We start from the raw sequence: 24,399 nt of genomic DNA, 5'->3' as shown, positions 1-24,399 counted from the left end.
TTTTATGGATCTGAGAGTTGTGTTAGAAATACAGCTTGATCAAAGTCTAGAGACCACAGATATGAGGGTTCTGAGAAGAATTAAGGGAGTGAACTGTTGGCATCAGTTGCACAGCATATTAAAAATGAAGATATTAGAAAGGAACTTGACATTATTAGAATACATGAATGTGTCAGCATTGCTAATCTAATGTGGTATGGCTACTTAAATGGAATGGGTTAGCAAAACATCTGTTTGATGTGCAGATGTCAGGAAAGAGTTCCACAGGAAGACCAAGGTCTAAATGCTGCGATTTGGTCAGAAGTGCCTTAGAAGCACAAAATGTTAGATATGACAATATTGGAGTGCTCACATGTAATAGAATGATTTGGAGGAAAATTGTTGGTAGGGGATTAATAATTATGTAAACTTAATCATGTAGTGCTGTCACAGCAACCTGAACCTCCCTTGCAGATGTATAACAGGAAATTGATGATGTTGGTGATGTCATTGACTATGTTATAGTTGATAGTGATGTTTTCCCACAGGTTGAGGACACAAGATTATACAGAGGATTTGAAATTGATCACTATTTAGTTTTTACCAGGATAAAATTGAATTTCATGTTGAAAAGAAGAGTGTTGTGTAGTACTAAAGTTTTATAATAAATCAAGGTTGAGCATCTTTCAGAGGTGAACTCTAGACTTAAATATGCAAACGTCATTGAAGAAAAAAATGAAAGAATTTTAAACCAAAACCTTGAAGATTCGGTCGCAAATCCTGAAGAAAGCATTAATTGATTCAGCCAGTAGGCATGTGATGAGGTCTGTTAAGGGTAACAAAATCAGAACTGCATGGTGGACACAGGAAGTTAAAGAGGCAGTGAAGGAGAAGAAGAAAGCATATCAAAAATTACTCGCAAATAAGTCAGATTCTGCTCTTAGAGAATACAGAGAAAAATGTAACAAAGTGAAGCATTGTGTAATCTTTTTATAAGCAGTGCATCAGATTCCACTCACATACAACTTAATTAGATTAAAGAAAACAAAGGTTTAATGAACATTATATATGATATATATAGATTGGAACACTACACAATTTCAGTCAATGGTTGATATATTAAGATATTAAAACTCTAACTGGGCCCAATCGTTCAATGCATAGTATTATCAATGATATTAACCAATAAATTTTCTTGCAAGGCTAGATACATGTGGCAAAAAAAATTCACTTCTAAACTAAATGCTAACAGGCTATCTTGGATATCAGCATTATCATTAAATTAAAACAAAATTCTAGTAGTACTATCATTTAAACCTCAATGCTAATCTTCAAAACCTTTTCTGAATCATCTCAACATTCTCCTAGTTAGTACAATAACTCAGCACTGCTACAGAACTACAATAATCTATCTTTCAAGATTCTGATTGCTACAATCCTGTCTTATGTTATCATTAATGCGCTCTCTTTAAATCGATCACTTAAACAAATTCCTTTCATCCACAGCTAGCAATGAAAAGTTTCTACTTATCTATCTCAGAGGTCATCACCGTTCTTGACTTGTTAGAAGCGGGCTTTCTTCAATAGAATGCCCCTTTTCCTTTCCTTAACTGAAACAGTGGCAAGTGGTTCTCCGATCTGTTGACAATTATCCTCGACCTCTGTATGACGAAAGCATGGCCCCTCCTTCTATGGATGACTGGCTCGGCTGTAGATCTACGGGACTTCAGCTCTATTGTCTCTGCTGATGCATCATCCAACCAGCTCCGGAGTGGAGGCTCTGCCACCTTCATCCAGCCTACTACCTCGAGAATCCCAATGCGAGACGATCCAGGAACAAAAGAGAGCGAGTGGGAGTGCTCTTGACCTTTTTATTTCCCGCTGGTCACAGTGATTCCAGCACTCTACGATATCCACATAACGCTGAAAACCTTACTCAAGTGGGTCAAACGTCATAGTATGCAATCGCCGGGGTGAACCGTCCTTCTCATATTACTGCTCCGGGACTTTGGGTGATACTCCCTTCCAAACTTTACACAAGTTATGCTGCAACAGTCTGAAAGCTTGACTGATCCATCCAAGCTGAAGGTGGGACAAAGTTGTATATGCAACTCAATTCAAACAAAGACGGCAGGACCCTGACCTTGATTGATACTGGTATTGTGATGACAAAGGCATATCTTATGGACAACTTACAAACAACAAATTTTAATTTAAACTATACAACATTTGATGCATTTACTTAGTTGCACTTACGACAGGACCCTGACCTTGATTGACACTGGTATTGTGATGACAAAGGCATATCTCACAGATAACTTGCTAACAACATAATTTAATGTAAATTATACAATATTTGATACACTTACTTAGTTATAGATAACTTGCTAACAACATAATTTAATGTAAATTATACAACATTTGATACACTTACTCAGTTGTACTCTAACATACTTAGACAAGGAAAACTGTACAGTATGGAACTTGGATATATTTACAAGGTTACACTACAGTATACTCAGAGACAAACACATGTATTTATTCAGTCTCTCTCTCTAGTTTTGATTGTGAAATATGAAGAGATTGGAATTTCTGTATTCTCAATCGATCACAATTTAACAAAAGGCTCTAATATCTAGTGGTAGCCTACTTATGATACTGATTAGTATTAGTGCTGTACAATTTTTAGCCTCTCATGGAAGGACATTAAGAAAATAATAAAATAAATAATTTTGAATTTACCAGTTTTTAAAGTGCTGATAAGCACTAAAGCTGCTGATAATTGGACTCTGTGAAAAGGGTAAAAACAATTACCACAAGTACATAATGGTGGTGGTAAATCTCATTAATGTGAAGTTGACAATGAATGATGCTTAACAGAAAAATGACTTTTTGTAAATTACTTGATACTACTTGAAGGCTCTGAATTTATTGTAAGAAAATCAGACATGATTACCAAAAATACAAGTTATATAACTTGGTATCTTATTTATCTCATTTTTACTTCTTTATATGTACTTGTTCAAGATTTATTGCCAGTACTTAGAATAAACAAATTGCCAAGAATTATTAGTTGTATTAAAGCAGTTGAAAAATAATGGTAATGTTAAAGGCAAGGAGAAAAAAAATATTTGTGGAGAAATTTTTTGAGAAGAATCATTCATTGTAGTAATCTACAAATCTTCACAAACTAAATAATAAAATTTCCTCATTCATTTTGATTTTAGTGAACTGATTACCAAAATTGGCAGTACTGATGAAGTAACGTTTGAAAAAAAAAAAAATATGTGTAGGTTGAAAGTTTTATAAGAACATAATTTAATTGCTTTTTGATTCAAGAATCATGTCAATTAGCTTGATTTTATTCAACAGATAATGGCTTGCAAAATTTGTATCATTAAATACAAAGTGCAATATTTCTCCCCTCCTATATTGCTAAGTTGCATTGTTCAGCTAGTTTTAATTATATTTGGAATTTGGTTTCTCACATTGTTTAAAAATTAACTGAGAATTTCTGTCTCATTAGACTAAAATTAAAGCATGGGCCTTTCTCTGTGAATACATATCAGATTTTAAAGAAATTTATATAATCATTTTGTGCATTGCTTTTGGTCTCTTGAGATCCATATGTGATCAGATAGACTGGGGGAGGAGGGTCTGTAATGAAGCAAGAGAGGAGGACTACATACTTGTGCAAGTTGCATTTTTCATCTGATTTTCATCGCTAAACTATTACATTAAAAAAAAATGTGTCTTTAAAATGAACTAGTACTTAAACTAGGGAGTTGATTTCAGTTTTGTCTTGTCTTATTATTGCTTCAGTTGTTAGCAGCGTAAATAATTATTTCAAATTCCATTAGTACATTAACAGCAGCAAAATAACAGTCCTATCTATCCCAATGGCTTTAACAGGCGTTTAAGGCCCACAACCTTCCAAGCATGCTTGGATTTCGTAACCGAAATACGAGGATAGAATGGTCACTCCTATGCCTCAAGGTATTCTTGGCTGTATCCCTGTGTGTTCAAGGGGCTGGTTTGCCTGCTTGCGGGATGAAAAATACCAAATAAACTGGTGGAAAAAACCCTACTGCCTGCGCCCAAGACCGGCTAACTTGGCTATGGCTGAGGAAGATCCTTCAGCTCCTCATGTCTCCGACAGGAATCGAACCTAGGACACTCCTTCCCCAGGCATATGGTTACGAAGCGCAAAGCCACTAGGCTAACCGCACGGACGCAAAATAACAGTGCCAATACTAAACATGTCATCTGCTTCTAAATTGTAGCCAATCCAATATTTTCTTAAAATTTGGTTCACTTTTTTTATTACAGTTATTTTTCCTTTAAAAATGGACATTCGCAAAATTTACCAGTCAAATTTCTCAATACCTGATTTTCTTTTATGTACCTGTCACTTTTTTTTGGGAGGGGGGTTAAGCATATGCTTTTTTGTGATTTAATGTTTTTATTCTTATCGTCGACTGATGTATGTTTATATTTATATTAAACATTTAGAAATAATTATAAAAAAACATAGCAGACAGCAGGCTCTGTTTTTATTTATCATTGACTGACAGATTTATTTTAAATTGGAATTTTCCACTTTTTTTGAACATATTGCCAAAAAATACCCTAGTATTAAAAAGTAAATCCAGAACAAGTTCTGACATACATATAACTAAAACATCTAAAACTAACTTGGTCTAAATATCAAATCTGGAGTTAGGACTCATCAATATATTTTGATTTGTAAAAACTTGGCTCTTTTTTATGCAGTAGTATTCGTTCTTTTCAGTCTTCCAAGAAGGAATCTAAGAAAAAAAGTGAAGAAAAAAAAGTTAAGCAGAAAAGAGGTAAATTTAATTCAAATGATTATATATTGAACGTGCTTATAGGATACTGTAAATTATCTTTTTTGAAAGTTTTTGCAACATTTATAACAATCACTTTATATTTTCTTAAATTTTGTACATAATAACTAGGAACCTCAGTAATTAATAATGTTTTAATCATAAAATTTACACTTTATTATTACTGTTAAATAATATTTTTTTAATATTCATTATTTAATATCACTGTTCTCTATTCACTGTGAACTTTTCACAGCATGCCTAGAAGAAATATTCAAACTTCTTGATTAGAGAAAGATCTGAAGATAAATGGAAAATATCGTATCCATGGACTCCAAATTGCTAGCAAGATAGCTAGCCTAAAGATAAACCTGAAGAAGACCCAAGTTATGTTCAGTAACTATGTCCAACCAGAAATAATAAAAACTAATAATGATGAAATTGTGCAAGTTGATTACAAAGGATAACAGTTGAACAAAATATCATCTACAAAGTTAAAAGACATTATGCTTGGGTGGAAACCCTTTGGAAAATTACAGTCAATATTTAAAAGCCAGTTATCATTATGCCTGAAAGAAAAAGTTTTTAATCAATGTATTCTTCCTATATTTGACATACAGCTGCATGTCATGGACACTAAATGCAGTGCAAAGTAAATTCAAATATTAAAACAGTACAATTTAGTATGGAAAGAAGTATGAATGGTATCACAAGACTTGATCACAAAAGGAATACACGGATAAGAAATTAAACCAAAGTATCTGACATCATAGGAAGAGTGAAACATCTGAAGTGGCAACGGGCTGGGCATATTGCTTGAAGAGAAGAAGAATAATGATGAACAAAAGAAGTACTGGATTGGATTCCACAAGAGAAAAACTTTCCCATGATACTTACGAAATCATGATGGATAATCAAATTTGCATAAGTGACATGGGGAAAGAAGATCCATTTGACAGACATGTTTGGAGTAATCTCGGAAAGACCTTCCGCAGTGGCTTAACAATGGCTGATGATGATGATTGAATATCACATGCAGCATTGAAAGTAATATGGCATATGTGAAATATAAGTAAGCTAACTTCATAAACTGACTTTTGCAAGTGTAGGGATGAAATCCATATGATCTCTAACACCAGCTAATTTATTCCTATCTGAAAATGTTCCAATAAACTTCATAGATGCAATTGAGCCCAGGTCTTTCTTTCACTAGACAATCAGTGAAAACTTCAGATAAAGATAACTAAAGTTCAGTGATTGATCAAAGATCAATCATTAGATATCAGACTGGATTATCAGCTAAATTTAAAACAAGATTTTTCACTAGATTAAATTATTTTTATTGAATGAAGGTAATGAAATCAAGTGAATCCTGCATTAGAGAATAAACATAGTAATTCTTGTAGATAAACTTATACATTCGTTATAAATAGCTTTTAATTTTTTTATGAAATGACATTGTATACTAGAATATTAATCAATATCTTCCTTTAATCAGTACCTTCCTATATTTCAGCAATGTTACATTGCCATCTTCAGAGATCACAAAACAATGATATGTGCATGCAGATACTAACACTAAGCAAATGAGACTGAACCTAACCTAGAGTCCTAAAGGTCCCTGATAGCAAGATAAATTTTCCCAAATTTTTTGAGGTTTGGGAAGTTTTTCAGAGCTGAGGCTGATTCAAGGAACAATCTTTTGTACTTATACTTGCTGCAGTGTAATAAAGTAGCCTTCTTCCACAAATTCTGTGGTGGGTGTCCAGCGCATGGTCAGCAAGACCTGAGTGGCCGTATTGGTGGAACCGAATGTAGTCCTTTTGTTTAGATATCCTGATATTGGCTGTCCTGCCTGTTTGGCCATAGCAGGACAGTTTGCAACTGCAAGAGACCTGGTGTACTCCAGGTAGGTGTAAGGAAAGTGGCTGGTCTTTAGTGGAGCAGATAAGAGATGCCAATTTCTTATGTGGTTTGTAACTAGTCATGAGGTCATATTTTCTTAGTATTTTTGTTAGTTTTTGGATGTAACTCAGATATAGGGAATGGTGATAATAATAAATATAACACTCAGTTTATTAAGCATAAATTTATTGTGCAAAAATATATATATTAAAAAAAAGTAAAATGTATATGATTTTTTTAATAAAAAATTCCAAATCTTTATTGCTAACTTCTCATCCTGCACAATATGTCAACTTATTTCCTTGTTGTTATTACTAATTTTATAAAAGTGTATTGAAAAAAATTCAGACTGGCATGCTATATACATTTAAAAATTTGTCTGACTGACAAGTGAAGCACCTGATGTGTGAGCAGATTTTCATGACTTTTCTAGTCATTGATTTTTATTGCTGATTGTCATACTGAATTTACAATTATTCAATATACTTAAGAAATGCTGCAGACATGGCCTGTACTTATTTAAATGTATAAAGTCATCTGCATAGAGTTAAGATCTGAGTTAAATATCTCCAGTTTTGATATCAAGCCTGATGCCACTTTCCTTCATAATGTGCATTTATCTTCCTGTACTCTTTCAATTCTGATTGCTCATTTGTAACTCAGACTATGAATTATTGTGTATAACATCCCATTTACACCACATGATTCATTCTTTTGAAGAACTTTTCATTTGGTATGTCATATGCTTCTTGCAGATCTACAGAACTTAAATACAGATCCCTGTTGTATTTCCATGATTTGTCTTTATGTTCAGTCTGATCCTGATAAGCTGTTTTTGGTTTTACCTCACTTGTTCTTTTCCAGGTTTCCTTTCTCCAGTTTTTCATAACCTCTTCTTAAATAGGCTTGCACAAATCCTACTTGGAATACTCAGTAAGGAAATTCTTCTGTAGTGCTCCCATTCAGCTTTATTTTTTTATACATCTGGATACTGTGAGTAATCCTCTCCAATCTGGAAAGGATTACTCATAGTAATCCTCCTGACTAGGTCTTCTAAATTATTATAGCGCACCCACTGTAAAAGTTTTATAGCTCCATATTTGAGCATTTCTAGTCTAATATCACCAACTCCAGCTTCCTTTCCACATTTCAGGTTTTTGATGACTTCTTCAACCTCAGATATTACAGAGCTTAAAAAAAGCAGTTATCTGCTCTTCTGTGGCAAGTGGAAATTTTAGTTGATGAGTAAAGAAATCAGAAGAGGGGTTTTCAGTTTAATGGTCAGTTTTATTTATGTAATACCAATTCTGTGGTTCTTTATGTCATAAATAGTTTTAACCGTACTCTTTGCAAATATTGGGGTATACCAATCATTACAAACATGTATTTGGTTGTAATGGAATACAGTAGTAAGAGGATAAGATTTTTATCAGTGCATCTTTAGAAAATGCTCATGCACACAGTGAAGTGTCCAACCAGTTGCAATATAGTAAGCAGCAGAAGTAATAAGCTTATTTTGTTTACACTAGCATATGTGCAGAATTTGAACCTTTAATCTAGGAGATGAAAAGTTAGATTTGGTTACATTAAATTTACAAATGTAAATTTAATGTAACCAAATGCTCCTGACTAAAGTAGTGATAAGAAATGATTGTTAATTTCATTTCAACACAATAATTTTTGAAACATGGTGAACAAATAAAGTAACATAAAAGTTACATTTAACTGTGCTTCTAATTCCATTTTTTACTAATTCTGCATCATACATAAAATTTTAAGGAAGTTCTAGTCCAAGCCCAAGTGTGCATTTTGTTAGAAGCCAAAGTAAAGTTTACCAATGCATATTCTAAACACGTTTCAATTTTTTTTTTTTTAGTTGCTGCCACATCATGTGAAATAATTTGTAAATGAGAAAACATTTTATGCTTTCTCAGTTACTTGTTTGTTGCTTATAGTCATTTTGCACTGATAAAATGTATCGGTTTGTTCCTCGAGTAATTACACAAGGTAAAAATTAGCGATAGTATAAATAAATGCTTATAAATAGACCAAGTTGGGTTTGAACACACAATTATATTAAGTGAAATTTATACTCCAAACTGACATCTGGCTAATAAGATATTTGCCTAACTGGTGAGCCAGCATAAAATTGTTCAAGCCCTAAATATTGATATGTACTCCTGATTGCATTCTTCTTGAGTATTTTCCACTGATCTTTTAGCAGTTTTTTTAATATAATTACTTCAAATATTTAACACGTCTGGTAATTATTTTGGTTTATATTAAATTAAAAGTTATTACACTAACATAGTAGTTCTCTTTGTAATTTACTAATGGTTGGCATGCTATTTATATTTATTTAGCTACTTTTACATATCACTTTGATATTTCTCTGTTCTTAGTGCACATGCTAACTTACTTTTAGAAACTTTTAAAACACTTTCTTCCTGTGTCTAAAATGGTGGTTCTAATTTTTCTATCTTTGCAGACAACTTTACCACTTACCTCTCTGGTTGAATCAGTGATTTCTTCATAGTCTCCAAGGTTGTGTTCTTCTTTTCAGTTTCATTTTTTCCTGAATAATACTGAATTTTTATATTTGAATGCACAGTTCACCTCTATAAGCTGCTTCACTTTGATTCCTTTGCAAACTTTCTTGCATACTTTTCTTTACATTATGTTATTCAGTTTTATCCAGCTGAGTAATAAATAGTGATCACTTCCTATTTTAAATCTCTCATTTTCTAAACCAGCATGGAATGTCTCTCTGAACAATAAAAATAGTCAGTGAGATTTTTTTTATATCTTGAGTCCATGTGAATTTTGCGCATATTTTTATGTTGGAGCATGGTGTTAGTAAAGACTAGTTCATATCCTGAACAGAAATCCAGCATAATGTACTTATTATTATTATTAACTTATTCTTTTCTCTAATTTTTCCCCAAAACATTTCTGTATGTCTGGTAATCATTTCTTACTCTGCTGTTTTGATTTCCAACAAGGGTAACTTTTTCTTTATGTTTTGTGTTAGTTGCTTTCTCTGATGCTTTGAAAAATTCCTCTACTTTTTTCTTAGTAGAACCTTCTATGGAACCATAGACCAAGAAAATTATCCTTGTATGTAGTGATGAATACTATATTTACTCCCTTTTCTGATTATTACTGCCTTGAATATATCTTGGGTATGTTGCTTAGCAGAGTCTCAACTATTTCTGTTTTCTTTGCTTCAGTAGCACCGATTTAGGTTGATCTGGGACTTAAGCAGTTCTGCTAATTGCATTTCTTTTCCATTGATGCTTCTTAAGGTCATTATCAACAGAGTCCAGTACTGAACTCTGTTTATATTGAATTGAGGGTTCTTCCAATAGAAACCTCAATTCAAAATAATTCCCGTAAAATGAAATTTTATTGTGCTGTATCATAATTTTATTTTTGGTTTAAGCCAATAAAATTACACTTTGTTTGGCTAAATCCCAAATTTCCCACCGATTCTCATTCATTCAGTTATCCAAATAAATACCCACTAAACAGTGGTATTTCTTTGCATAAGGAGGTGATATTCCCTTGTTTGATGCAGTCATGCAGAGATAGTTTTTCTTTTCTTTTTTTCTCCCTTCAGTTTCATTTATTAAATGCATAATGCTCAAGCTTCTGATATTTTTTGAACTTCTCATAATAGTGCATGGGAATACCATTTTATTTTAGTTTATGCGATGATTAGGCATTATCTCAGAAACCCTGTTGGTTCAGAGCATTCTTTAAAAGGTTACTTGGCGATCTCTTCCTATTTATGCATCTTAGACCTTAAGCAACCATGAATTAGTCTTATTCAAAATAATTGTTTTGCATCTGAGGACTATTTTTTGTCCGGAAATCAAGGCGAACAGCAAAAAGTCAGCTACTGAAATGAACTCAAACTTGATATCATTTGAATCAAGATAGTCACCCTAAAGATAAGAAGTGTCAATAGAATAAAAGTGAAATGGCAGAAGAATTAAGGAAGTAACATTTCAGCATAATCGGTGTCTGTGTATAGAGGCTTAAGTGCTGTGAGGACATCATGTGGGAGGCTTAATGGATTGTATACAGCATGTGACTTTTTTTTTATATTTTGTGCTGTATACAATCCATCAAGCCTCCAACATGATAATTGGTGTCAATGAAACAAAGAAGACAAAAACAGACAAGAATCTTCAAATCCCTGGTGTCCAAATACACTAAGCCACATGTGGTGAAAAAGCCAAGTGTTGTGGCAGATTGGTACATTGCAAATCTCTCTCTCTCTGTGTTTGAGAGAGAGAGAGATTAGGTTTGTTTAAAATTTTCAATTACTTAACCTTCCAACCAGCCAGGACGTATATGTATATATGTATATGTATAGCAAATCCTGGATACGATTCAGACCACCTGTTAAAAGACAATGGATATGAAGTGCAATTTGGCCATCATGCCCATTAGAATGTGCAATAATTCCTCACACTGACGAGAACACTTAACCAGATTACCTCATGTGCATAGCTATGTTTTTTGCCTAGTAAGAAGCGTAGTTGCTTGCTGTTTGCTCGGTAATTGGAATCTATGTTATATTAGTTTAAATACCTATAAGTTATATATATATTTTGCTACTTGTTTTATTGTATAATTAGTTTTTAATGCCGGTGCAAAATAAGAGATCCTTTCACACTTTCTTCCCTTAATATTGTATCAATTTGGAAGATCAATGTCACTATCAATTTTTTTGCTAATTATCTTAGTCACGAATATATTTTATTTTCCCAGACCTTGAGTCAAGAAAATTATTTTTGTCAAACAATCATATTATAAATTCATGAAAATTCAAATCTTAAAATAAACAGCCTCCACCTGTTCCAAATTAAGTTTTCTTTATTTTTTATTCGTAATCTTAGTTCGAAAGTTAGTTCACAGATTGCATGAAGGTCCGAACTTTTATGATTTTGCTTTATAGAGAATCATACATAAATCTTGAATCTTATCACGTAATGTATAATCTTTATAACATAATATGTAGTTCCTTGCACTTCAACTTTCTTGGTTTCCCCTAATCACTCACATAAAATTGAAATAAATGGCAGTTATGAAGTCAACTGTTATATACATATTTTCTGCTAAGTTTGTTATTATGTGGCAGATTTGAAGCATGCATATATCAAAATGAAATTTTATATCCTAAATTTTCATAATAGAAATAAAATTGTATTTCGCCTTTGATGACCCCCCAAAAAAAAAAAAAAAAAAAAAAAAAAAAAAAAAAAAAAAAACTCTCACCCACCCATATCCACACACAAATATTGCAAGGTAACATACGTGCATATATAACATATTTATCAGACTTCATTATTTTTCCAAAGTAAGTGTACCGGATAATTTTTAATATTCTGATACAGGAATTAAATTGCGATTATTATAAATTAGCAAATTTTGTATATTTTCTCATTTACATTATATCCTGATAATTATAAATCGTTAAATTATGCAAAATTAATTTTTATAAAAACAGTGTCATCCTGCAAAAGTAATATTAGAATATAATGTTTCAAATATCTATAAATAAATCAGAAAGGTGTAAAATAAATAAATAAATAAAAGATTTCTGTGTGTATTCAGCTTTTGTTATGGACTTTAGCAAAGTTGTTTAAAAAGCTACAATTATATAAATGGGACATAATGTCCAGCAATGTATAATCTATCCTTGCATGTCAGCAGTTACAATTGAAAGAAATATAGAATGACTGCCATCCTCCTCCTCATACAGTTCCTGATTTGTACACTCCGAACCTAAAGGATGATAGTAACTGATGTAGCTTTTTCATTCTGTGCTAACTACCTTTCAAAAATTTCCCTCCAAATTAATCTGTTATCTGTCAGGACTTCCACACCATTATTTGGCTTTTGTTATGGACTTTTTTAGGACGTGTCCAGTGTGTCTACTGGATGTGTCCTTTCCTCACTTTATTAACAATTTTTGTTAGCTTACACCTGTACTCAAACAGAAAGGAATATTAGCAAGTATATCTAAGACACAATTCATTTCTGAGATGGCAAGTAGTTGCAACAGTAGCAATAGTTTTGAAGTACAGTACTGATACTTTCCTGTTTAGTGACGCACCAATCTTCTGCATGAAGACATGTCTAAACTACATGCAAAATTGCTATCTTCGTAGCTAGAAAAATTTCCCTCATCAACATCAGTAGAGTAAGCTATTTGAAGGCTGTGACTTTTCTGCATCTCCAGAACTTTTCTTTTTTTTTTTTATCCTATACAAAATTCATGTATAAGTGCTGCACTTCACCTTATGCTATTCAAAAGCAGATTGAAATGTAAGCTGTATATTCCCCAAAAGAAAACAAAGTTTGGAGTAAAAAAAGAAAAGTTCTGGAGGTGCAGAAATTTTGAGCCTTCGTATTTCAAGTAGCTTTTACTCTGTGCTGATGTTCTTGAGGGAAATTTTTCTAGCTGTGAAGATAGGATTTTGCATGTAGTTTAGACATGCCTTTGTGCGAAAGATGGGTGATCATCACTAAACATACCAGTTTGTCCACAGTTTTCATTCATAGGTAAACCAGGAACTACTGAAGCTTTTGACACAGCAACATTTTAGGTTTCTTCCGTCTATTTTTAGATGATGATATTTCCTTCATAATGGAACAGACTTGCCTTTATGCTTGCAAACTACATCAGCAAGTTGAGTAGTCTGCATTCTCACAGTACACTTTGGAGACCAATAAATACCAACATACTACTTACATTTATAATCCTCTTGATTGAACAAGGTATCGTGAAAAAGCCCACTCACAAAATGTATTTCTGCATGCATGGGCTATAGAATAGATTTTGAACATGTCAATGTTTTGTGATGTTATGACTGAAAAACAATTCATTCTCATTGTGAAGTATTTGCATTTTTAGAATAATGAGGAATATGATCAGGCAACTAATCCTTGCCCAGTTCTCAACAAAATTTATGATTTTCTGATGAAAATTCGTCAGAGATTTAGATCACTATACATTCCTGAGAGAGAGACATAAATATCATTGAAAGCCTTATGTCATTTATGTTTTGCAAAGTGAATAATTTTGGGATATCAACCCTTATAAGGGAAAGCAGGCTATGCGAACATGCTAAATATTTGAATATTCCCATGTTAATGCTGTAGTACTAGAATTACTAGATCTCTTTCTGGAGAATAGGTTACTGAGTTACAATGGATAACTACTATATGTGCCCTGAACTCATTGATTTGCATTTACAGCATTGTACAAATTGTTATTGTACCTAAAAGCAAGAAGGCGAGACATCCTCCAAATCTGGCATCAGGAAAACTGTTGAAGTTGAAACTGAGCTTAGCAGCAAGGCAAAGTCTTTGCACTACATTAGAAAGACGGGGAAAAAAAAAAACCTTTTTCTGCTGTCTTCCCTGCACAATCCATCAGTGGAATCCTTGGAAAAGCATATTTCAAAAAGATAAAAACATTGCTGTGTGTGCATTTACTAACACTATGGGAAGTGCGATCAAGTGGCTATAATTTTACTCTGTAATGAGGAAACAGTGTAAAAAATATTCCAAAAAAGTGTTTGGTCAAATGTTGGATTTTATCATTTGAAACAATTTCCTCCTGTACAAGAAAAGATATGTCTATCATAACATATCAAGATTACAAAGTAGAAATCGGCAAAGCATTGGAAACTTAACCACCCCAAAGCAAATACATAAATAAAAATAAACACTGCACACAAATGTCATGTCTGCTTAAAAAAATCAAAAAGGAGACAGTAATCTGGTGACCAGAATATAAACCTGTTTGTGCATTTATTTTAGGTCATTCCATACTGTTCAAGATATATAAATTTCAAACAATATGAAAACAAAAATGATGGCCCTTTCAGGGCCATCAAGATGGTCCTTTTTCTGGATTACAAGTATTGATAGAGAGATGGCTGAGTGTAATGATGCTAGTTCCTCTTGAAAAGGAATTTGTTTAAGTTGTTTTTATAACACAGAGAATAATATATTGTTCTTCTAAAAGTGGCTAATAGTACTACCTTTTTTGAGGGAATAAAAATAGGGAGGATCATCAGGACACACATGCCCTCTAGGTGCAAACACTTTTCTTTTTATATGTCCACAACCATAAAAGTTTGGAAATCTATAACACGTTAATGCTATATGTAATTAACATCAGAGATAAGAGTAAACATGTTTTTTTTTTTTTCTTTTTCAAGCCTCCAATAAACTGAGTGATGGCCTTGCACTATGCTATTTACAGAACCAAATTCATCTCTCCACCTAAATATTTTCATAAGGATTCATGCCAATATTGAAGTAAAAAAAAGCAGTGACCCTCTCCAGTCAGCTACCCAAGCTTGGTTGTCTCAATCAGGAAATGATTGAGTAGACTATAAGGCCTACGTATAGTCTGAATTGAGAAGAACTCTAATATCTGAAAAGAAATAAAACCGGAATAATTTTTCTGTTGTTTCAGGAATTTCATGGTCACAGTTCTTACAGAGCAAAGTTTTCTGGATGAACTGTGAAATCTTCAGTTTTCAACAACTAGCAAATGCAAAAGTAACACTTGGAAGAGTTTCCACTGTTCGTCCAAGAACATACCAGGCCAGGTTTTATATTACTTGAAAGGAAAAACAAGAAATGTGGCTACTTTCAGAATACAGAACATAGAAAATAGCAGCGAGTATAACAACATTTTCTTCTAGTTTAGATACGTGGCATTGTTGAAGTAGTAAACTTTTGCTACTATTTTACACTGAAATGCATGAGCATCTTTCCAAGTAATTCGCATTTGTAACAATTGTTTTGTGGATAATTTTTAAAATAAATTCACTGAAATATCTGCAGATTGAATAGGTCTATAACCCCCCCCCCCAAAAAAAAAAAGAAATGATTACGTAACACATGCGCATTTTCTTTTAAATAATTTAAATCCCTTTTTTTCAAGATAATTGTATCAAATAATTTATAATTTTTCGATAATAAAAGTGAAACTGATCATTATAAATTAAGAAATTATTTTGTCATAAATACTCTATCAGCCTGTAAAAGAAATGTCAGTATTTCTGTGTTAGGATGTCTGCTAATCAACAATTGAAAACAAAACAAGACATTCTTGATATATTCTGAACTACAACTTGAGGCACTTTAGTGTGACATCTGGCAAAGTGTTCTTTCTCTGTTTTTTCTCAATAAAAGAAAGTAATCGAAGCTTTTTGCTTTTCCTCAGCAAAGAGGATTATTATCAAGTATTTCTAAGATGTAGATTATTTTAGAAATAGCAACCAACAGTAGAAGTAGTAATATTTAGAATTTTTTTTTTTTTTAAGAAAAATAAATAAAAATAATACTACTGAACTTTCTTTTGTGTGGTATGCATATAAACAGTTTTACATATTGAAAATATAGCATAGTATTTCTAAAACTTAGAATAATTTCAGCAGAGAGCTCATTTTAGATTGCAAAGAAATAGTACAGAATTAGAAACTTCAGTGGTACAGCAATATTATTGCCTTATTTGTTTTGTAAAAACAGTAAAATGAAGTAATAGATTTTGATTACTGTCTGTGAAAGCTTCCAAACAATATAAATTTAGGGCAGCTATGTAATTGAGTTCCAAGTGAGGAGAGGGTGGCGGAAGGAATACATTTTACACAGAGGAAACAGTAGAAAATCATCAAAATGAGCATAAATTTTGAATAATAGTTACACACTGGATATTATAGTAAATGTGCATCCTTTAAAAAAAAAAAAAGCAGAAGCCAAAGAGTCCCTGCTAAAATATCATTGGATATAAATGTTTGATACTAAAAAAAGACTCGCAATCGGAAACTGAGTAATAGAGTTTAACATCATTTGTTGTTCATCAAAATAAAAATAAAAAAAGTTTTTAGAACTGAAAGGTGACGATTCATATAATGGTACTTTGCAAGGAAGAAAGCACAAGGTCATATTTATTTCAAAAATGTTATTCAAAAAATATAAATATTTGACATAATATGTTCAATGCAAACATTTGAAAATTTGCAAAGAAAAAAATGCTTCGATATTGTCAGTAAAGTGAAAGAACATAAAGAACACACAACAGATTTACTACTACTAAATAGATTCATTGCAAAGGCTGATCTGTGGTCATTTCAGGATTGATTATTTATTTTCACACATATGAATTTGTTTTTATTTTTGGGAAGAGAGACAATAAATAAATTATGCTGCAAAAAAAAAAAAAAGATCAAATATCGTAGGACAGTAAAGGAATTCCAAGTAAGACGGTACAATTAGAGACAAGTGACAAAGGTCGTTCCACCACAGTTGATCCTCCGCTAATGGTCTAAAATTGGCATAGGGGGTAGATAAGGTAGAATGCCAATGAAGTTTTGATCCATGAAAATGCTGGGATGGTCTAGCTATTTCATCCACTTTGGCCTGTAGGGAGGTTAATAAAAATTTAGTTGAGAAATTTAATTATTAAAATAAAATTATCAATGTGATTTAATATTTATTGCACTAGTTACTGCCTTTGACATATAAAATTACACCCCTCTCTCTCTCTCTCAAAATATAAATAACTTATTATTTATATTTTGACAGAGAGATATAATTTGATTACATCTGTCAAATTTTATGCCAGAAACTTATACCGTATATCTGGATATGGTAGGGCACATTACCAAGATAACAGCAAAAGAAAAGAAAAGAAAAAAAGTTTTTGATATAATTTATTTCATGTTTTGCTTTAAATTTCCAAGTAGTCTAATCTGGATAGAACATATTATCTGTGGATAGCTTACACTTCTTGAATTTGTAATTTAATGTAGGATTTTAGTATATTTTGACACTGTTTGAATAATGGCAGCCACTGCAATTCACTTTGCTGATACATTATTGCCCAGCCTATCACCATTTTAAAGGTCTACATTTTACACAGCATAGTACAAGATTTTGTGGAATGCTGTTCTTGCAGCATTGCATACCGGTGCCTAAAAATGTGACCAGTAAGAAACCAGGGAGTGTGTGTATGTGCTTATAATGCAAAATTGGGAAGAGCTTGGCAATATAAAAATTAGCATAGCAGACTTTGGCAGTGTTACTTCAGAAACAAATGCATGCTGGCTGAGAGAGAGACAAATAGTTTGATTCAGGGCAAGGAAGACAAGCATCATACAAATAAGAATATAAAATTAAGTAGTGCGATAGGTTTGGAAGATGGTGTTGATTGAGAGTAGATTGCTTGGAGAGAGAGAGAGAGAGAGATGCACTGAGAGAAGAAGTGGAACGTGAAGAATGAGTTCAGAAGCATGAAAGAAGAGACTAGGAGAATGGAAAAAGTGGATGTTGAAGCAAATGAAAGTAAGAATAAGAGAGAGAGCATTGTGGGAATGATAGAAGGGGAGAGACTAGTAGAACGAGCAGATGTGAGGAAATGAATTGGAGGTGAAACAGTGCAGGAGCTAACGGCAGAAAGATGACAGACAGTTAAATGGGAGAGAAAGTGTTGGGGGGAAGGTGAGAGAGAGGTTCAGGTGAGCAAAGAAGGAACAGAGTGATAAGGGGCATGATGTATGGAGATTCGATGACCCATGAAGTGCAAAATATAATGCCAAAGGAGAGTGTTTGTTTTGAGAGACAGTAGACAGTTTTACTGGCAGTTAAGCAACGTGAAAGAATGGATGAGATGATTATGATGGTGGGTACAAATGACTAGAGAGGCAGTGTGAATTGGATAGCAAGAGATTTCAGGTATAAGTTGTATTTCAGAAGAGAGAGAAGACAGTGAATTTGTTACCCAGGTATGATAATGCCAAGTCAAGAAAAAGAGCATCAGTAATAAATGGTATGATAGCAAGAATGTGTCAAAACAAAGCCTTGGATGATGCACAGAGTACATTGGAAGATAGCAGAGAAGTGTATATGAGACACAACCTGCATTTAGGAAAAAGGGGGAACACATAGTGTAATGAATCCAATGGAATCTGAAGGAAATAATAATGGGTATAGAAACACTTACAATGTGTTACACTTCTGTATATGAATGCTAGGAGTATCCAAAATAAGGGTGAAGAATTGGAACTGCTGACAGCCTCAGCTAGTCCAAAGATTATTGGAAGCAGTGAGACATGGTTGACTCACTGCTTCCAGTAATCTTTGGACAAGCTGAGGCTGTCGGTACTACCAAGTATAGTATTTTTTGGCATGATAGAAAGGGAAAAGCAGTGATGAAGTTACTTATGGTAAGTAACACTTCATCACTGGGAGAGAAAGTTGTCCTCTCAGAGTAGGATTTGGTGGGCAGTGGCACTAACAATTTTGAGAGCATATGATATGAGGTGGACAGGACAAAATATTTAGTGAGGTGTCGTTATAAGCGAAGGAGCATAAAGGGTAAATAGCAGATATTTAAGCAGTTGAGCTTGGTGCATGTGAAATGGATGATTTTTATGGAAAATTTTAATAGCAGGAATGTACATTGGGAAGAGGAAACTGCATGTAATAGTATAGGAATGGAATTTCTGGAATTCTTCAAGGCCAGCTGTCTTAGGCAATGTGTAGTAGAAGGAACACGAGGTTCAAAAGTTTTGAATTTTTTATAGCATTGGAGGATCTTGTTGTTGAAGAGAGTGACCATGTGTTTTTGACTTAGAGGATGAATAGATGTGCAAGAGTATCAAGAAGAAAGGAATTTATATGCAATGGAAATTAACCTCGTGCAGTTCCATGGATGGAGGAATTGGAAAGGCAAGATATCATCAGTTCATTGGAACTGGTGAAGAAATATTTATTAGCAGCAATGGCAAATTGTATACTGCAAATGAAAAAGAGAACACATTTTGGTGTAAAGTGGATGACTAACAATATCAAGGGGAGTGGGAGTTATGGAAGAGATATAAAGAGAGGTGGTGGTGAGAAGATGCATGAAAAATATTACTCACGCCCGGAGAGTGACTAGTATGGCAACAAGGACAAAACTTGAATATGAGAAGAGATTGGTCCTGAGGTTCAAAGGAATTGTTTCATTATGTGGCCAGTAGGAGTGATCAGTAACTCATGATTAATCATGAGTTATTTTTGACTATATTAACAACACCAAACGAAACTATTTTATAAAAGTATGTTTTATTAACTTATATTTCACTGAATTTCAAATTAGCATCATCAGAGCACAACACAGCATGTATACGTGACATTGAGTAAGTGAATCAATACAATTGTAACAGACAAAAGATCTAAAGTCCTATTTTGGTGCTCTCTTGGGGGGGGGGATTACATTTCTGTGTGAGTTGGTCTTAAGAATCTCCCAAATATTTGGCAAATTAATGCACCCATATTTGTTCAGGTTAGGAGAATTCTTCATAGCCATGGCTGACTCAAAAAATAATCTTTTGGATCTGTTCAACTTCCAAATAGCACATAGTTTTCTTCCATCTAATCCTGTGTGAAGGGGTGTCCAAAGTGTGTTCTGCCAGTCCTGGTAGTGAATGTATCTTTTCTGTTCTTCCAGGCAGATGTTAACAGATCTTCCTATTTGCCCATAGTAGGCCAAGTCACAAGGAACTTCATACACTCTCCAGGGTGTGCTAGAGGGTGAAGTTTATCCTTAGGCAAGCAGATCAGAGCTGCTAATTTAACATGAGGTTTGAATGTGGTGCAAAGGCCATGTTTCATTAGCACTTTGACTATCTTTTCTGATGTACCTCTAACATAAGGAATAGAAATGGTAATGTTGTGTTCCTGTGTAGTAGAGGAGGAAGAAGTAATGGGGCTATTTGTTATTTTAATATAATAACAGATTAAAAGTACTGCTATGGGTTCTCCCCCCCCTCTTCCCCTGTAGCAAACTTTTACATGAACACTTTGAAAACAAAGTACTTACCACATCTACATACAAGCCCCTAAAGTTGTTACGTTATGCTGATGATGTGTTTTCCATTTTGTGGGCCAGTTTGCCCCAAGAACTTCTGAATCACTTGATCCTAAGCATGGTACAGTGTCTTGAGAGCTGCATCACAGTTTGGTGAGGACATATTCCATACTGAAATGTCTCTCCACATAGTTTTCTGCATGCACTGTACATTAATATGTTAACTGCCTTCTTAGGAAATTTGTGACTTTTGTCTAAATTGTATTGCAATTTAATTTGTACAAAATTTATAACTCATTTTTTGTGTAATATAATTTATTAGTATGCTGGCAATATATTTATGTCCACACTTGGCTGTAGTTATGAAAATTTTTTCATATACAAGTAAAAATATTTCTCCCTTAGCTTTTGGACCCCAGTATAATAGCAACAATATGCATCATGGCTTGAATTTGTTGAATTTGTTAGAAATCCCATCTGGGCCGTGCTTTCCTATTCTTAAGTTTGGTGATGATTTCATGTACCTCTATAGGTGATGTCATTTAAATAGAGTTTATGTTCTGTGTACGTTTTATTGAACAGTGTACTCAAATGTGTGCTTTTACTGATAAAGTCTAGATCCACTTGGGTGTAGTTTGGACTACACTGCTTCTCTAGGCTGTCACCCAAGTCTTCACGTTAGACTCATCTTCAGCATGGTGAATGGATAGGGTTAGTATCTATGCATAGAGCTTTTGTCGTTTTCCAGGGCATCTGGTCCTCTGTGTTCAAGGACTGCAGTTTTATCTCCTGCTGTTGATTTTGATAGTTTTTAAGTGCATATCGGACATTGTGTTGAGCATTTGTCAATATTCTAGGGTTAGTGTTCTGTGGTAATGCTGCCTAGCTCTGTACTTTTCACAGATCAAGTTTTTAATCTCATCCAGAAGTCGGTCGGAGTTTGTGGATAGCACACCTGGCGTGGTATCTGTTTATTCCCTTGATGAGTCTAAGGACTCCTGGAGTCGCCCGAAATAATAATAATAATAATAATAATGCAGTTACCTGCTTTTCTAAGCCCAAAATCGGGTTGTCAATATTTTCCATTGAGATTGATGGCGTGAACAGGGCCAGTAGATTCATGTGGAGCAATTGTTAGTTTTGTCCAGTTGTCAGTCAGAATCCTATTTGGGATATTTTCATGTTGTACGTCCAGTTGGAATAAAACTGGGTTGTGGTCAGAGCTAAGGTCCATCACACATATTTGGTATTGATAGATAATATTTTGTAGTATTGCTATATCAAGGACATCAGGAAGTCCTGCCAGATTGTAACACGTGGGATCTGGAGGTCTTATGAACACTGTATTCCTCGTGGCAGCAAAATCATTGAGCGTTCTACCATATCAGTTTGTAGATTTGCTGTTCCAGGCCGTCTGCTTAGTGTTCAGGTCTCCTGCTACTAGCACTACATCATTTATGTATAAAATTTCAATCAAGTCTGCTTCCAGTAACTGCTTAGTTTGTAAGCTCTGGGTTGTCAGCTGTTTGAAGGTGTGTTTCATTAACAAGGAATACCACAGCAGAATAACATGTCGTAAATTCTTGTAGTTCACTCATTTTGTTTCCTAGACCAGCATTTCCCAAACTGTGGGCCGCAGCCACCTTCGGGGCCATAATTTAAAATGGTTTAAGACTAAGTAGATTTCTTTAATCTTAAAAGAAATGTATATAATTTTTATTATTTCTTTTTTGTTATTTTTTAAAATTTTAATGGAAAAAATCGCACATTGGCATTGGTTCACAAATTTTGCTTCTTGCATATTTCGGTGCTTAATGAATATTCGTAAATATATGCTTATTCACATAAGCATATATTTACGTATAAGCACATATATTTTATTTCAAAGGTATTGATAAGAAGCACAAAAAATTTTACAAATGCAAAATCTTGAATATAAATTGTATTGAATATAAATACAATAAATATTATATTAATATATGTCTGTATTACGATTTTTTTTTTTCAATGGGAACCTATAATGCAAAGCACATCTCCTTGCAGACATGTATAATGCTATGCATTAAGGAAAGGGGCACTACCCAGACCAGTTTCGACCTTTATTGAGGTCTTCCCTTAATGCATAGCATTATACGTGCTGGCAAGGAGATGTGCTTTGCATTATGGGAGATACTAAGACAAGGAGTGATGAGAGCTTGGTCCACCTTTACCACGAGTTGCCTCAGTCCTGAAGATACTTCAGGTGCAAACTTTGTTTGCTTACACTTGGATAAAGGATTAAACTAAATTTATTATAGTCTAACCAAGTGGGTGGGTGGGTGGGGGGGGCTTCCAATATCTTTCTCTAAATCCAGAGTAATTTAATAATAAGGTGAGACACCTTTTGACAACTCATATAGGTAAATATGACTTCTCCATTGTTCCACCTTGTTATCACCACCTCTGGATCTGGCTCCCACTGACGAGACCTCAATAAACGTCGAAACCGGTCCGGGTAGTGGCCCCTCCTTTAATGCATAGCATTATACATGTCTGCCAGGAAATGTGCTTTGCATTATGGGAGATACTAAGACAATGAGTGATGAGAGCTTGGTCCACCTTTTCCACGAGTTGCCTCAGTCCTGAAGATACTTCAGGTACAAACTTTGTTTGCTTACACTTGGATAAAGGATTCAACTAAATTTATTATAGTTCATTTCTGCTTCCATGGGGATTGTAGTTTCATTTGATATTGGTTTTTTGCATCATTTTTTCCTTCTGACTTTGCAAAACTGTCTTGTTCCTGTACTGTTCCTGGATTAAATATGAGCCAGATTGTCAGTACATAGTCTGAGATTCTAGACCTTGTTGATGACTGGAGTGGATTTTTGCCTCTCAAGCTTGGTAATGAGTTGATCATGCCATTTAATTTCTAAGAAGTCACATAAAATCTTCGGTATTGTGCAAATGCGTGCTTGAACTCTTGGCTTTCTTACTGGGGGAAGCTGGATCCTGGGATGCTGGGTGTTTAGATGTGTTAAAAATGTGTTGAAAGCATGTAGGCTATGCGGCCAAATGGAGAATTCATAATCAACAAAACATAGCCGAAGAGTTAGCCCATATGGGGTAGAGTTTGGAGCTTTTTCTTCAAATGTTTCCATGAAGAAATTAGCTAAGCAAAAGTGTCAGTTTTAGGACACCAGGGTGGCATGTTATATTATTATTATTCGTGACACCTCCAAGGAGTCCGAAGACTCATCGTGGGAGGACACCCACTATACAACTTTCTCCACCACTACTACCAATCATCTCCATCAGCGGCATCTACCGCCCACCACCACAACTAGTATTTTTTGTCTGTAAATTGCATGCGTTCTGAATGGCCGATTTGTCTGTATGCGAGGTGAAAATCCTGAGTTTCCGGGAGAAAAACCCTGTTGCCTCCGTATGAGATCGGCTAACTCGCCTTTAATTGAAAAAGTCCACATAAAGATTCCCGTCACAACAAGAATCGAACTTAGGCCTATTCCAATCGAAGGGCGCAATGTACTGTTGTTCTTCCATTTGTGCTACGGAGGCGCTTATGTTATGATTCCATTCTCAAAAAGACCAAGTGGTATAAAAACAATCACCATGGAATTAGTTTTTAGAACAGCCCTTGTGAATGCATGTATTATTTACAAAAAAATTCACCTCCAAAGGAAATCTTTTCTGCAATTCAGAGACTTAATCATAGAAGAATTATTAATTCTTTGATTATAGTGAGATTATACCTAAACAGGTTATAGTGAAAATGTACAA

General features: G+C 34.0%; 1 protein-coding gene across 2 annotated transcripts in view; it reads left to right on the top strand.

Annotated features, from left to right (window-relative positions):
• Window positions 1-24,399, top strand: part of Non2 (upstream activation factor subunit spp27 homolog Non2) — a 545,408-nt gene that overhangs the window by 201,325 nt on the left and 319,684 nt on the right. For both annotated transcript variants that reach the window (XM_090392284.1, XM_090392283.1), the window contains exon 6: window positions 4,772-4,829. In XM_090392284.1, the coding sequence (XP_090248410.1) occupies window positions 4,772-4,829 (58 nt within the window). The remainder of the gene's footprint in view (window positions 1-4,771; window positions 4,830-24,399) is intronic.

This window comes from Typopeltis vanoorti, chromosome 5, assembly GCF_054136105.1.
Source record: "Typopeltis vanoorti isolate ZY-2024b chromosome 5, IOZ_Tvanoo_1.0, whole genome shotgun sequence".
Lineage (NCBI taxonomy): Eukaryota > Metazoa > Arthropoda > Arachnida > Uropygi > Thelyphonidae > Typopeltis > Typopeltis vanoorti.
This window is presented reverse-complemented; position numbering and strand designations above follow the sequence as displayed.